Genomic DNA, 15,245 nt, shown 5'->3' on the forward strand with positions numbered 1-15,245 from the left:
ACTAAGTGCATTTACTCAAGTACTGTACTTAAGTACAATGTTGAGGTATTTTTTACTTTACTGGTTCAAGGTTCAAGGTTCAAGTTTGTACTTTATTGTTACATCTCGTGTACAGGTACATACGAGTAAAACTTATTTTGGTTTGGCTTCCTTCAGACAATGCAGCAGCATAAGTAATAATAGAATAAAGAAAAAACGTAAAAAGATTTACAGAAAGAGTGCAAAAAGAGCAAAAGGAATGAAAAGAGCATCGTCAAATCAAATGTACATGTGCATAAAAATAAAGAAAAAACACTTGGTATGTTGTATACACCAGCAGTATTTTTCTTCAGTGGCTGTCACCTAACTTTGTGTAAACAACTTCACAGTATATTCTAAATGCATGCAGATAAATACAGCAGGTGCAGCAAATATTATACGGTACTTTTTACTCCATTACAATTATTTGTAAAAATGTAGTTAGGCCACTAGTTCCACCACTGGCTAGCATTGTTATCATCCATGGAACACCACAACATCTGTGACTGACTTTAACCTCTGCATTCTTTTTTTTGGTTGCATTCATTGATGACTTTTGTTGGCTGTTCATACACAACATAACCAAGGCAGATCCAGTACCCTCAGATACTACTATTAGAAATAGTCTTTGATCATTATGTTTTTTTTTTTAGGGGCTTTTTATAGCTTTATTTGGAGAGGGACAGTGAAAGTAGGCTGACAGGAAACGGGGAGAGAGATGGGGGAAGACACGCAGCAAAGGTTGTCGGGAACGGGACGCGAACCCGCGACACACTGTCAGTTAAGGGATTTCAACCGAGGGTGCCTGGACCGCGACGCCACGGCCCAGGCCGATCATTATGGTTTTATTTTCTGCAGTGAGACCAATTTGCAACGCGCCGACAAAGTCCGCCGACTGTTTTTTGGGTATCTTACACTGTATGAGCTCCCACACTAACAGACATAAAAAGGACATGCTAACTCAATTCCGCTTTTATGTTTTCTTTTTCAAATTCCGGCACAATAAACTGCCAAAGGCCCTCTGGAAGCACGCACGTTGTGTTCTCACACGCTGTACCAAAACTCTACGCAGTCAATAACTCCAATATAGCTTTGAACTACCCCCGGTGAGCATGTGAGAGTTTAATCTCTCTGCCATTAATAGGAAGTTAAGGCTGGAGCAGGCTGTCGTTAAAATGGAATATGATTATGAAGATAGATCTGAGTCACTGGGGGGGGTCACTGAACTCCATAATGTTTGTGGGCGGCCAGGCATAGGCTTGTTTCTTTTCTCTTTTTTTTGTCTCCCTTCTTTCATTTAGTGTTGACTGTTGAGCCAGAGGAGAGAGCTGATAAATGGGTTTGCAGAAAAATATTATTTTTGACTGCTGGCCAAGAGGAAAGCACAAAAAGCAGGCGGTGGAGGAAATGGCTGGTATATCAGCCTTAACCACACACAAGACACACGAGCGGTCGTACGAAGCGACATATTGCCGGGTGTTTATCTTTCTGTGTTGGCAATTTTAAATAGCCACATAAGGGTGTAAAAATGACAGAGCATTCCTCTTATGCTGCGTTCACACTACCCGCAGCTACAAAGACACAGGCTACCATTCATTTCAATGGAAGCCAAGTGACATGAAGATACAAAGATAAGTCCGACGTTTGTAGCTGCTACAAAAGCTACAGCAGGGTCCGTGTATTTTGCGGCCATCTGAATTTTGTTTTGAAATTAGATTCAAGAAAATCTGAATACAGCCCGTTTTCTAAATACTATTTTGAAATAGCTACATGAAACTTAGAAATGGGTATTATAAGTCTAAAACATGACCAGTTTCAACTTCAGCTACAAAGCTACAAATATTCAAGAAAGCGCAATTTGAAACAATATAGCCTACACATTAACATAAGAGTGTCCAACATTTTTAAATAGGCTTAAATGTAGTTTTTTTTTGTCAGAGACCAGAGTCTCTGGTATTTTAGGTGAAAACTATACAGTAGGCCCTTTTTATTGTTGCTTTTTTCTCTCCTGTTTGTACCCTTTTAGTAATGTGTGCTCTTTTTGTAATGTTGCTTGTTTTCTGTATGGGGACTACTGATGAAAATGTGCATTCTTGCTAAATCTGGTGTATTTACATTGCATTGTATGTGTGGTGCTCAATAATATGTACTGTCCCTTCCAAATAAACGTATAAAGTATAAATAAATGTGTATCTTTTGTATCTTCCAGTGCGAACGCAGCATTAGAGTAAATGTTCCTGTGTGCAGATACGCATGCAAGATTACATGCATGCCATTGTCTGTATCTTTTTGTGTGGTTGCACGTGACCGCGTGTGTGTGTGGGGGGGAGGGTGTTGTCAACTGCATGTACCTGTGCATAACAACCTGCTGCACACTAACGACCTACAAGTGTGTATTTTGGCATTTGTTACGTTTTCAGCCCACGGTTTCACCCCTCGGCTCCTCATTACGGCCGGGACGCTGAGTCACTGTCAGCTTCCTGGATAACAGTGCAGTCCATGAGGGACCTTGGGGAAAATTAAGGGCCAGAGGACAGCACACAGCTTGACAGATGTAGCGCTGCCACACAGGAGGGGTTACTGTGTGGCAGTAGTATTGATCTTCCGCTACGTTATGAACCAGTCCAGGCCTTCTCTAGGTCATCTGGGACGGGTCTGCTTTCTGAACCGGGACACAAGTAGCGTTCAGCTTTCATGCACCAACATCTATAACAAACTCCACGTTGCGAAATTCCAGGTCTCGTCTGCTACAATTCTCGGTTGTAACAGACTCTGTCTGCCGCTTTTTATTGAGGTTTTTCGTTCATTTCTTTCGCTGCACTGTAACCTTATTTTATCCTAGCTTATTCTTGTTTGTTTTCTATTCTCTTAACTCTTTAATTAATAGCTATTTTGCATTGCATTCAAAAGCCCAGCGTGTTTCCATTGCACTTCTGTCTTAACTTTCAACCAAAACTTTTCATAATCTTCGCTGTGTGTCACCGTCGCACGACTTAATCCCTGAAGAAGACCTTTCCAGGTCGAAATGTTGGTATTCCTTTAAATAAATCCTGCGCATCGTGGCTATTTGCGGCCTTTTCTTTACTTTTAGACTTATTTACCAATGTCAGCAGCACCTCACCAATACTGGAGAGCGGCTTCTCCTGTTTGTTTGACCGTGGTACAACTTGGCATTAAACAGGGCTTACGTGGTTTTAATGCTCTTAATGTTTTGTGTGAAGCACTTTGAATTGCCTTGTTGTTCAAATGCACTGTACAAATAAACTTGCCTTGCCTTGTCAGCAAGCCCATGAATGACCTCCCTCCCTGCATTACCCAAAAAGCACCTGGCAGAATGACAAGGTTGTTGTCTCAGATGAGTCAGCCTGAAGTGTTCACAATGCCAAGGACAATGGTACGTACCGATACATGTTCAAAACGTATGAGTAAGAACAGTGGTGTAAAGTAACTAAATACATTTACTCAAGTACTGTAATTAAGTACAATGTTGAGGTATTTTTTACTTTACTGGAGTATTTCCAATTTTCAGTGTAGACCTACTTTTACTTTTACTTCTACTCCACTACATTATTATTATTTGAAAACTTTAGTTACAAGTTACTTTATTTATTACTAGATTTTGATTATTATTACAAAAAACATATATTAACCACTTCAGCTCTATATACATTTCGGCCATTTGAAAATAGACGATCTACAAGCTCACAATGCGTCACATTGTCAGCTTGTATACATTTTAAAACTTGGATGGGACATTCTGCATAATGAGTACTTTCTACTTTTGGTACTTTAAGTACATTTTGATAGCAATACTTTTGTACTTTTACTCAAGTACATTTTTTATTCCGGAATTTCCGGTCCCACCGCACGTTTATTTTACCTCTGGGGCGTATGTTGTTTTTTTGTTGTTGAAATTTTCCATGTTGTCAGGAACAATAACAAAAATAATGAGCATCTTGTGTACCTGTACACAAGCCGTAACAATAAAGAAATCAATCAGTTCAATGGAGATACAAATAGAGTTAGAGAAACCTTGAACCTTGAACCGAGAGCTGATAATGTTGTTGTTGTTGTTGTAGTTGTTGTTATGGTGGCTCGATCTGCTCAGACAAAATAATGATCGTGCCCAGTGTTGCCAGATTTTGCAAGAGAAATAAGCAACCAGGTCTATGAAAACAAGCCCAAAAGAGGCAACTACATGGGTACTTTAAACCTATATACATCGGCTATTTGAAAATAGCCGATCAACAAGCTCACAACGCATCACATCGGCTATTTTCAAAAACATTATTGAAAAAAAGTGAAACAAATATTTTGTAACCATTTTCACAACACAAATCTGGTACGGGGGTCCCTGGCACAAAATATTTTCAGATGGGGGTCCGCAGGACAAAAACAAAATATGAATGGGGTTGTCCCTGACATGAAAATGATTGGTTTAAACAACATTTGGATGAATGCCCAAATAAACAACTACACTTTAGAAGCAAGCCCAAATAAACAACTACACTTTAGAAGCAAGCCCAAATAAACAACTACACTTTAGAAGCAAGCCCAAAATAAGCAACTACACTTTAGAAACAAGCCCAAATAAGCAACTACACTTTAGAAACAAGCCCAAATAAGCAACTACACTTTAGAAACAAGCCCAAATAAGCAACTACACTTTAGAAACAAGCCCAAATAAACAACTACACTTTAGAAACAAGCCCAAATAAACAACTACACTTTAGAAGCAAGCCCAAATAAACAACTACACTTTAGAAGCAAGCTCAAATAAGCAACTACACTTTAGAAACAAGCCCAAATAAACAACTACACTTTAGAAACAAGCCCAAAAAAAACGCAACCCGCAACTACAAATATTTACAAGCAACTTTACAGAAAAGCAAGGCCAAAGTCGCTTATAATAAGCGGACATGGCAACACTGCTGTCAGGCTGTGGTGGCTATGTAGACCACATTTGACGCCTCCTTACATTCCTAGATGAGGCATGGAAACCGACTCACTCTATCATGCAAAACAAAACCAGCAACAACAATCAAAACAATACAATGCATCAATACAAGCCAAGAGCTTTCTATGGGCTACTCATGGGAGTGCTATACTGTAGATCCTGCAGCTCCTTCTCAACATAAAATCAGCGTTAATCCATCCATATACCCCTATGACACATTATTATATTTAGCCGCTGTCAGGCAGAAACCTTTATCCATAATTTAATGGCATATTTTCTACTTTATACTTATAGCCCGATCTGCAAGCTTACAAACTGAAACAAGTTATCTGCAGGTTTTATAAACATTTTACCAATGAAAAGCATGAAAAGTGACCAATAACAACTAAATTCATCTCTCAAAACATGTAGTGTTGTTCTATGTAGGAATAAACACAGAAGCACCTGGGGGGAAGTGAACTAAGAAAGGGGAGGAGCCAAACCGAGTTCCCGTTTCTACAAAAAACAGGAACTTCTACCGAATGGGTTGCCAGATTGTAACTAAATTGGATCCATTAGAACACAGGTAATTTTTTTCAATTTCCTGAAAAGTTAAGGTTTTGGACATGGGCTCAACAGCATCAAATAGATGTTTCTACAGTACACACACAGTAACTAGAGATAGCCAGTAAGGACTGCAAGTGAGGAATAGCATCAGATTTAAAACACACACATGCACGACGTGCACACTCACAAAGCCGGCGCAGTGTTCGCAGAAGGTGGGCTTGACGTAGGTGGCCTCAGTGAAGGTGTGAATAAAGCCCATCTTGCAGTTGAGCAGGGAGCTGGCTTTCATGAAGTAGTCGATCATCTCCTCTCGGCTGATCTTGCCGTCCCTGTGAGAGAAAGAAAGGAGGAAAGAGTGTTGGGATCGAGGCTTGACAGGCGTCTGTCACTCACAGCTGTCGCGGCTTCCGTTTGATCCTAGAATAACACTGCAGTGAATCACGCTAATCCGCGGGTTTTCCTTTCACAATTTAGAATCCTACAGGTCCTGTACGTCAGAGAAAAAACACACTCTTTTAAAGATTTACCCTGGCCTGAAAACAGGCATTTGTTTTTTGTGTTCCTAAATTCCATTACAAGATAAGATAAAGATAAGATAAGCCTTTATTGATCCCAGGAGGGAAATTGTGGTGAGTACTTTATTCCTAAAGGCAGCTACACTCTGTACGACTTTTAAAGTGGTCAGGGGGTCCTCAGATCGTTAAATATTTCACATTACACGATCTGTCCATCGGCTGTCATATATCGTTGTGGTTTCCACACTATACGATCGATCGCCGACAAGGGATCACACACTGCAAGAGTTCACTAGGATGCGATCCCTACCCGATACATATACATAAATTTGTATTTATTGGTACAATTGGTATTATTAAGATTCAAGCATATCTTGACCCCATTTCAGGGCAAAAATAGAAAAAAAAACAGAGCCAAAATTGTTCAGATTACATCTATATTTATTTTTTACTAAATATTTGTTGTTGATTGTTCTCTTGCCTATTTTCTCATAATCCTTGGAGTGTGTTTTTAGGCTTAAAACTTTCCTTACATTTGGGGAACAACAGCACCATCATCAGCCATAGTTCAAAGTTTGCCTGGTGAAACATGTTCAACAACTCTTACGAATGTGTAGTGTGCAAGGGCGTACGGTCATTGGGGCCAACGAGGCCATGGCCCGGTCTGTGTAAACCCAGATCCGCCAAGGGGAAAAAAACAAAAAATCAACATAACAACATTAGCAGCCTCTCACCCTTTAAGTGGCCTTTGTTTTCAAATGGGGCTCATTTGCATTCGGCCGAATTGTTAATGAGTGGCCATTAGGAAACCAGTCTCGCCGTCAAACTGGTTCTCCATTGCGCAGAGACAAGCACCTCTCCATTCAGAAATGTAATAGAAGAAGAGAAGAACCGTGGTCCGGAAACACCCTGCCCCGCATCTAAACCGGCGGCCTCGGTCCTCGAAAAAAATGGGGCAGTGTGTTTTGGGACGAGCGTTCCGTTTTCCACCCGGAATGGCTCGTTAATCAATAGACTTATCAGCCGTTGTTGCGCGAACCACCCCCTGGCCCGGTCAACGATGAAATTCACCATACGCTGCTGGTAGTGTGTTGAAGTAAGTATGTAAATTGTATGTGTATGGCACTTCTCACAGAGAAGAACTCACAAAGTGCAACAGAAATAAAGACACAGCACGGAGCATTCAAATGATTAAAAGCATTCCACAAATGCTTGTTTAAACAGTAGTGTTTTTAAGTGGTTCTTAAAAATGCCTACAGACGCAGCAGCTCTCAAGACCTGTGGAAGGACATTCCATACCTTCTTGTTTTTTACCTTTTTTTTACTGGGAATGCAGTGAACGCACACACGGTTGCCTGCATGTTACTACGCACCCGTTTACTCCAATTATTTATTCTGTGTTTCATACAGTGCTACTGCCATGTCAACGGAATGTCCCTTGTGGGATCAGTTGAACAATATCTGTCTGTCTGTCTGTCTGTCTGTCTGTCTGTCTAGAATGAAACACAGGAGAGGTATTTTGGTGATGTACTCAATAATAAATAAAATAACTGATCTTCAAGCTAGCAAGGCATTGCTGGCTTGAAGATCAGTTCTTGTCGGCAAGCTTAAGATTCAGGAATCAAACTAAGATCAATTAAATAAATACATGAAAGTGAATGAGGCTGTGTGACCACTAGATGTTTGTCTCTTACTGGTTCTTGTCCAGTTCTCCAAACTTGCTGAGGTAAGGGAAGTTGTTCCTGATGGCTTCAAACTCATCCTGGGAGATGTGTCCATCGCCGTCTGTGTCAAAGTTCTTGAAGACCGACTGAAATAAGCAGAATGGTGGAGAACATTAATTTAACCACTTTCAACCTGGTGTCCCTATTGTGGACAAAAAAAATGTAAAAAAAATTACAAACATTTTCTGAAATAAAACCAAAAAAATATCTACAATCTCACAATATGTCGCCCAACTCCTTGTGAGCTTGTAGATCGGCTATTTTCACTATCGTATCGTAGTATATGGGGTAAAGTGGTTAAATATGTGATTGATTATGTATCACTGATACTTAAATGATTTTGTATCCACTTGAACTATTCATTCCAGTATTATCTGAACCCTGGCTTACTTCATAATGTATACAGTCATTCTCATGCTTGTCTCACAAATGCCTTTTGTTTGTTTTTCTGCTTTGTTCATGTTCATAATTCAGTGTTTTCTGCAGTGTATGTGCAATTACTATATTTAAAATAAAAGTGCTGTTTATTTGCTCCACTGTGGAGGAACAGATGTGACTATGAACGGCATGTAACCGTCAAAAAAGGACTAGTATTTTAATAGAGGGAGAAAATAATCCAATTACTATAATCCCATTATATATGTATAATCCAATACTTTTTCCAGTTCTGGTAACTATGGCAACAGATCACTCTGTGCCAAGCCAATGTAGCTGAAGATCTAAATGCGTGCTACACAGTTATCATGTCAACATGTAGGCTGCAATTAGCACCGAGGTGTGTGTGTGTGTGCGTGTATGTGTGCGTGTATGTGTGCGTGTGTGTGTGTGTGTGTGTGTGTGTGTGTGTGTGTGTGTGTGTGTGTGTGTGTGTGTGTGTGTGTGTGTGTGTGTGTGTGTGTGTGTGTGTGTGTGTGTGTGTGTGCGTGCGTGCGTGCGTGTGTGTGTGCGTGCAGTGGTGGAAAGAATTACTCACATTTTTTTCTTAAGTAAAAGTATCAATACCGCAACTTAGAAATACTCTGTTACAAGTAAAAGTAAAATTGGAAAAAAATGGAAATGCTCCAGGAAAGTGAAAATACCTCAAAATTGTACTTAAGTACAGTGTGTGTGTGTGTGTGTGTGTGTGTGTGTGTGTGTGTGTGCGTGCGTGCGTGCGTGCGTGCGTGCGTGTGTGCGTGCGCGCGTGTGACACTGAGACTCACCTCCACCATCTTCTCGATGTGTTTCTTGATGATGGTCGGGTCTGCGTTGGGTTTGACCGACACGGCCCACTCGTCGATCATGGTGGGCTTGGGGTCAGGGGTGGGGGTGGGGCAGGAGTTCTGTTTCAGGCCCCCCGCCACCACAAAAAAAACACAGGTTACATCATCGACTATGACCACAATAAAATCGTTGGCAATCGACAGGGACTTCCTGTAGGCCTACACTTTAATAGTTAAAGGTCAGGAGAAGACGACGATAACGACCTCCTGTATTAATGGACTATTGCAAATCAATGCTTACCGCGGGCTTGGCACTGCGGGGCTCTCGCTGTAAAGACATCTGGTAGATCTCCTCCTCTGTGTGATACTGGTCTAGAGATACCTGCAGGACACATGGAACACAATGTTCAGATGGCTTTCATAAATCAAAAAGTGGAGTTTAGCTTTGACTTGCCTTGAGTCATACTGTAGGAGTATAAACAGTTGACAGTCACTCTCTCAATGGGAGAATTAATCTGAATTGTATCTTTCCCAGGGCCCAGTCACATAACGTAATGGATCCTCTCACTGAAAGGTTTACAGGGATCGTCAGTCGATTCACAATTGAAATCCCATTCACCAAGAAGGGTAACTGAGTTTTTATCGATGTCATACACGGTCGGTGTCTGTAAGGGACGCTACTATGGCAACTATGTGTTCGAGCGGACTCAACTGTCACCCACAATCATCCACTGCAGTCATCTGTTGCCGGCTACATTCTTTCACACAGAGCTGTTCTACTACACTGACTATTGTGTTCCTGGGCTATATTGAGTTTAAACCATCAAGACCGGGAACGAATCTGTGTGTCATTTTTAGATTCCTTTGGCTATTCAAAAATAGCAGATATACAAGCTCATAGCGCGGCACCGAGTGCCGCCCTATGAGCTTGTAGATCTGCTATTTTTGAAATATTGTGGGTTTTTTTTGTGCAAATGAATATATAAATATATATCTTTTCAAGCAAACATCTTTAAATCAAATCTTTGCTTCTGGGGGTCCCTGGAACAAAATATTTTCAGATGGGGGTCCAAATACATGTAATTTTGGATTTGGAAATGGGATTTGGGATTTCCAATGGGATTGTAAAAAATTACATATATTCAAAGATTTGCACAAATTTGCAAGATTTTTCAAAAATAGCAGTTCTACAAGCTCATAGCGCGGCACTCTGTGCCGCGCTATGAGCTTGTATATCTGCTATTTTTGAATAGCCAAAGAAATCTAAAAATGACACCCAGATGCTTTCCCGGTCTTAATGGGTTAAGTGGTGACAGCGGAGAGGAAATTGGATTTCTGATTGTTTTCACCTCCGAATCGGAGGATCGAGGTTAACTATAGACTAGACTATTGAGGAGGTAATAATAGGTCCTCTTTATGACAAGCATCGAGTATGACTCAGCCAGGAGGAAAGCATTGCCTTCATCGGTTTGCTTATTTTAGCTACCTTAGCGTGCCTTAGTTACCGCAAATGCATTCTAAGAATACTGTTGAGCATGTTGAGGTGAAGCTGTTCAGGAACCTGCTTTCTTACATTCAGTAAGTATCATCTGCATCTGACCAAAGAAAAAGGATAGATCACACACAGAGACACAGCGGTTTACTTTGAAGCCAGCAGACTTGAAAGCGCTACATCTCCAGTAACGGCCACAGCACCGACCTCAGCAGCAGCAGTGGCACTGAGGGGCAGGCAGCCTGTACTCAAGATCAATCTCACTCTGTATTCCCAGACAGTAGAGAATCTCTCCTCCAAAGTGTGGAATCAACGGTTGAAATCTCCGACAGAGTAAACTCGCTGCTCGGCGAGGTCTAGCCCACCCAGACAAGCAGTTAAAGATGATGGCTCATTCTCCACATCAGAGGATCGGGCCAGTAGCGATGTGTTAAACCACAGAACGTGCACGCTCACTTTTGAGGCATGGGCAAAACTGCAGTAGACAGCGAGGGCATATTATTGATGATAAATGACCTTGTAAAGGCACTTCATCACCCCGCGCCCACCCCCACCTTGTATGAGGCGATGTGAGAGAAAATATCGATTTGCAAAGGCAGGCGTTGGTTAGAATAAAAAATACTTATACTAACCACAGGCATTTTACATAACACAAGATTGCCCCCCTATCCTCACACTGCCACTGACCTGGGTATATTTCATCAGCTTAAATGTGATCAACATGTCAGCATGTTGCATCATGCAGCCATGATACATTTTGAATTGATTGCAATTGATGTAGTACTCAATTCTGATTGGTTAATTCTGAAGTCTCATATTATTTCTGAATAGCAGACACCAGCTGTTCTCAATGACAGGCCATTATTCTGCCGCAGTTTACGTTGCCATGGAAGTGGAAGCTAATCAAAATTGAGTGAAATGATTGATTTTGCTTGGAAGTAGCCATCTACTAAATGTGATGTTGTAAGTGGAAAATAAACCCTATGTATATATGGGAGAAGGAGACAGACAGAGAAACAGAGAGAATTGGCTATATATGCACAGGAGCCAATTTTGGAAAGAAATCGGGCCGCTTCCTTAATTCCTTCACAGGTGTTACCAATGATACTAAAGAAGGCTCTGTTCCATTCTGATCAAACAGAGTCAGGGTGCTGATATTGTGCATGTCGGCTCACTGGAAACACTCTGCTACACCAGTGGGTCTCAAAGTGTGGTCCAGGTACCCTCAGGCTATCTTGAGATGGCCCATTACGGGTGTGTAACTCTGAGTATTTCTTTACTGGAGTATTTCCAGTTTTCAGTACTTTTACTTCAACTCCACTACATCTCAGAGGCAAATATTGTACTTTTTACTCCACTACAATTATTTGAAAACTTTAGTTACTAGTTACTTTGTAGATTTTCATTATTATTACAAAACATACATTAACCACTTCAGTTCTACAGTATGTACATTTCGGCCATCTGAAAATAGCAGATCTACTAGCTCACAATGCGACGCATTGTGAGCTAGTAGATCTGCTATTTTCAAAACATTTTTATACATTTGAAAACGTGTGAAATGGGAAATTCTGCATAATGAGTACTTTTACTTTTTTACTTTAAATATATTTTGATACCAATACTTTTTTTTACTTTTACTCAAGGAAATTCTGAATTCCTTTTACCTTTTAGTATTTCTACATTGCAGTATATTGATACTTTTACTCAAGTAAAACATTTGAGTACTTTCACCACCGGCTGGACCCAGACAGTACTGACCGTGAGCAGGTTAAGCAGGTCCGTGTTGGCGTCGATGCTGCTGGGGGGCGTGGTCTGGACCAGCGCCAGCTCCTGCAGGATGGCGTACAGCTGCTGGGCCTTGGCCAGGTTGACCCGCGTCTTCTCCTTGTCCGCCCAGTCGGGCAGCGCCACGTGCACGGCGATCAGGTCCTTCAGGTGCACGCCCAGGATGGGGAAGCGGAAGCCGGTGCACTCCGAGAAGCGCCGGCGGTAGTGGGTGTAGTTCCCGCACGACGTCACCAGCTCAATGAGGCCGTTGAACACCTGATGGAATGGACACAAGCGCAAGGAGAAAGGTTGACTTTTTTCTGTTTTTTTTGTGTTAGAACAGTGTTTCCCAAACAGAGGGTTAGGGACCCATCTTTGGGTCGCGGAACCATTTCGCGAGTAAATATCTCCTTTTTTTTTGTTTCCTACATTAACTCTTTCACTGCCAAAAACGGGAATTCCCGTCCGATGGTACTATGGCTATCATGGCCAATGACGGAAATGACGAAATTATAAAAAATTTAAAAAAATTAAAAACATTTTTTTTAATCTTTTTTTTTTTAAATATATATATATATTTTTTGGTCTAGTTTTTTTTTTGTTTATCTCAAAGCAACTAGGAGATAACGCTATCCAAGAAATTGCTGCTCCATTCACTTCAATGTTAAAAATCAAACGGAGGAAAAATGCACCATTTTCGTGGCACTGGGACGACACAGTCTGAAATAAGTGTGGCAATGAAAGAGTTAAAAGAAATTTCTCCCAAATTTCTCTTTTGGGTCTTGAGCTAAAACGTTTGGGAACCACAGTGTTAGAACGAGTGGATTGAGATCATGTAATAGTAAAGAGAGAGAAGGTTAGTTGCCGTGATTGGTTCGAGTACAAAAATATAGCTTTGAGTTGTTGTGTAGAAAGTTCCGAATGGACTCTCCCGTATTCATCAATTTATTATGACCTTAAAATCCCATTTATGCTATATCATACTGTAGGAGGAACAGACTATACTCCCCCCAAAACACACACACACACACACGCACACGCACACGCACACGCACACACACACACACACACACACACACACACACACACACACACACACACACACACAGCAATATGTATACAGTGTGTAACCGTATAGTACATCATGTGGTTGCTCCCACGTCGTTACACAGATGCTGTTAATTGACAGTGCGTGCTCTCTTAATTGGTTTCACCTTGTTGGTCTCTGCACTGATGTGACTCTGCGTGTCTTTGAGGCGGGAGATGGAGCTGTTGCTGAGGCCGCCCACCACCGCCATGAGAGTGTTGAAGTTCTGACACTGCAGCAGCTTCTGTAGATGACAAGAGACAAGAGAGGGAGAGAGTCATAGGGAGTGACTGGAGAGAGAGAGAGCATGTGTGGGCTTGTAAGACATAGCCAAAAGAGGATTTAACTCATTAAAACCGGGAAAGCACCTCTGTCATTTTAGATTTTTGCGTTGGCTATACAAAAATAGCAGATATACAAGCTCACAGCGTGTCACTTTGTGCCCCGCTGTGAGCTTGTACATCTGTTATTTATTTATTTATTTTTAAAGATTTTGAACGATTTTTTTGGCTTTCATGCCTTTTTATCGATAGGACAGTAACTAGGCTGACAGGAAAATGGGGAGAGAGAGATGGGGAGTGACATGCAGCGAAGGCCGTCGGGCTCGGGGCTCGAACCCACGACGCGCTGTCATTCTATACATTGAGCCTTAGGTGCCTGGACCGCTATACGCCAGCCGTCCAGGCCAACGTCTGCAATTTTTGAACATTTTTGGGGAAAAATCTTGAAAGTGTGCGAACGACTTTTAGAAGGCATTTGTGGAATCGGCCTCATGCAGGTCTTAATGGGTTAAAAATAAACTTGCGGTCTTGGCATGAAGGCAAAGAAGATTGATGGGGAGTCAGTTTGGAGGAGTAGAGAAAGAAGCCAATTTGAAGGTTAACGCTAAGAAATGTGGAGAGAGAGCGAGAGAGTAAAAGACGAGGCAATTTGCCATCGTCACACGTATACCCACACACACACGTGGGTACGAGCACGTAATCTCGCGTTCGACGACACGAGCATGACAGGCTATTATTAAACTCAAATGAATGCCATTCAAAAAAGGGAGTGCTGGCTGGGCTGCTGGTTTTGCCCTCGTGCTAAACTGCTATTTATCAAAGTTATGCTAACACTTTGTGAATGGCTGCTCCGCAGGGCTCAGCGTTGCCCTTCAGCCCCGCTGAAAATCAACGGGGGTCGCAGCTGTGTGGGCGGGCTGCCAGAGGGCATGTTTTTTTTTTTTTGCTTCAGCCCCACACAGCTCAAACACCCACTGGAATCAATTGGCTTAAGCTGTGTGGAAGGCAGCCCCCCCAAACCCCCACCCCCGTCTCCCCCCCATCTCCCCACTGAGTGCCCCCCCCCGAACACCTGCGCGGCGCGACTTCAATTAACCAGTGTGTAAATGTGTATCATGGAGGGGTTTCTGTGTCAGTACATCGGGATTTCAACCCAACCCCACGCAGATGAGCAAGTGTGATGACTTTTATATTCCTCTAACAGCAAAGGCACAGTGATTGCCCTACAAAGCCAATTAAAGTGCAGTAACTACGTTTTTGGACACACCGACTTATTTGTGTATCCCAGAGGTCAAATTAGCCTTTGTGATTTTGGGGTATAAACAATTACCTCAAGAACAGATGTACGTACTGTATATGCCGATATCTCATTTGGCTGACCAGTTGAATCACTTTTAAACCCATTTTACAGCACTTTGTTACTACACTTTGGCTTTGTAGGGCATTTTACATTATTATATCCGTAGGACTGGTTTATCGGGGGTGCAAGATAGAAGTATCTTTCTTGCTCGTCTTCCTCTTTCTGATGGTCGAGGTTGTATAAGGCTCAATCTCGTGGTTTGAAAATAGAGTTCTGCTTTCTTGGCAGTCAATTATATGCTTGGCTATCAAAGATATGGTGATATCTGATTAACTGATATGATTAACTAAGAA

General features: G+C 41.7%; 1 protein-coding gene across 1 annotated transcript in view; it reads right to left on the minus strand.

Annotated features, from left to right (window-relative positions):
• LOC311035286 (RAS guanyl-releasing protein 2-like) overlaps positions 1–15,245 on the minus strand; it is a 75,420-nt gene that overhangs the window by 15,203 nt on the left and 44,972 nt on the right. The window contains exons 8-13 of the mRNA XM_084043392.1: positions 13,439–13,555; positions 12,216–12,500; positions 9,264–9,344; positions 8,963–9,082; positions 7,731–7,846; positions 5,709–5,850 (exon numbers count right to left, since the gene is read on the minus strand). Coding sequence (XP_083899518.1) covers positions 5,709–5,850; positions 7,731–7,846; positions 8,963–9,082; positions 9,264–9,344; positions 12,216–12,500; positions 13,439–13,555 — 861 coding nt within the window. The remainder of the gene's footprint in view (positions 1–5,708; positions 5,851–7,730; positions 7,847–8,962; positions 9,083–9,263; positions 9,345–12,215; positions 12,501–13,438; positions 13,556–15,245) is intronic.

This window comes from Gymnoscopelus microlampas (assembly GCF_963454915.1).
Source record: "Gymnoscopelus microlampas genome assembly, chromosome: 19".
In the NCBI taxonomy this organism is placed as follows: domain Eukaryota; kingdom Metazoa; phylum Chordata; class Actinopteri; order Myctophiformes; family Myctophidae; genus Gymnoscopelus; species Gymnoscopelus microlampas.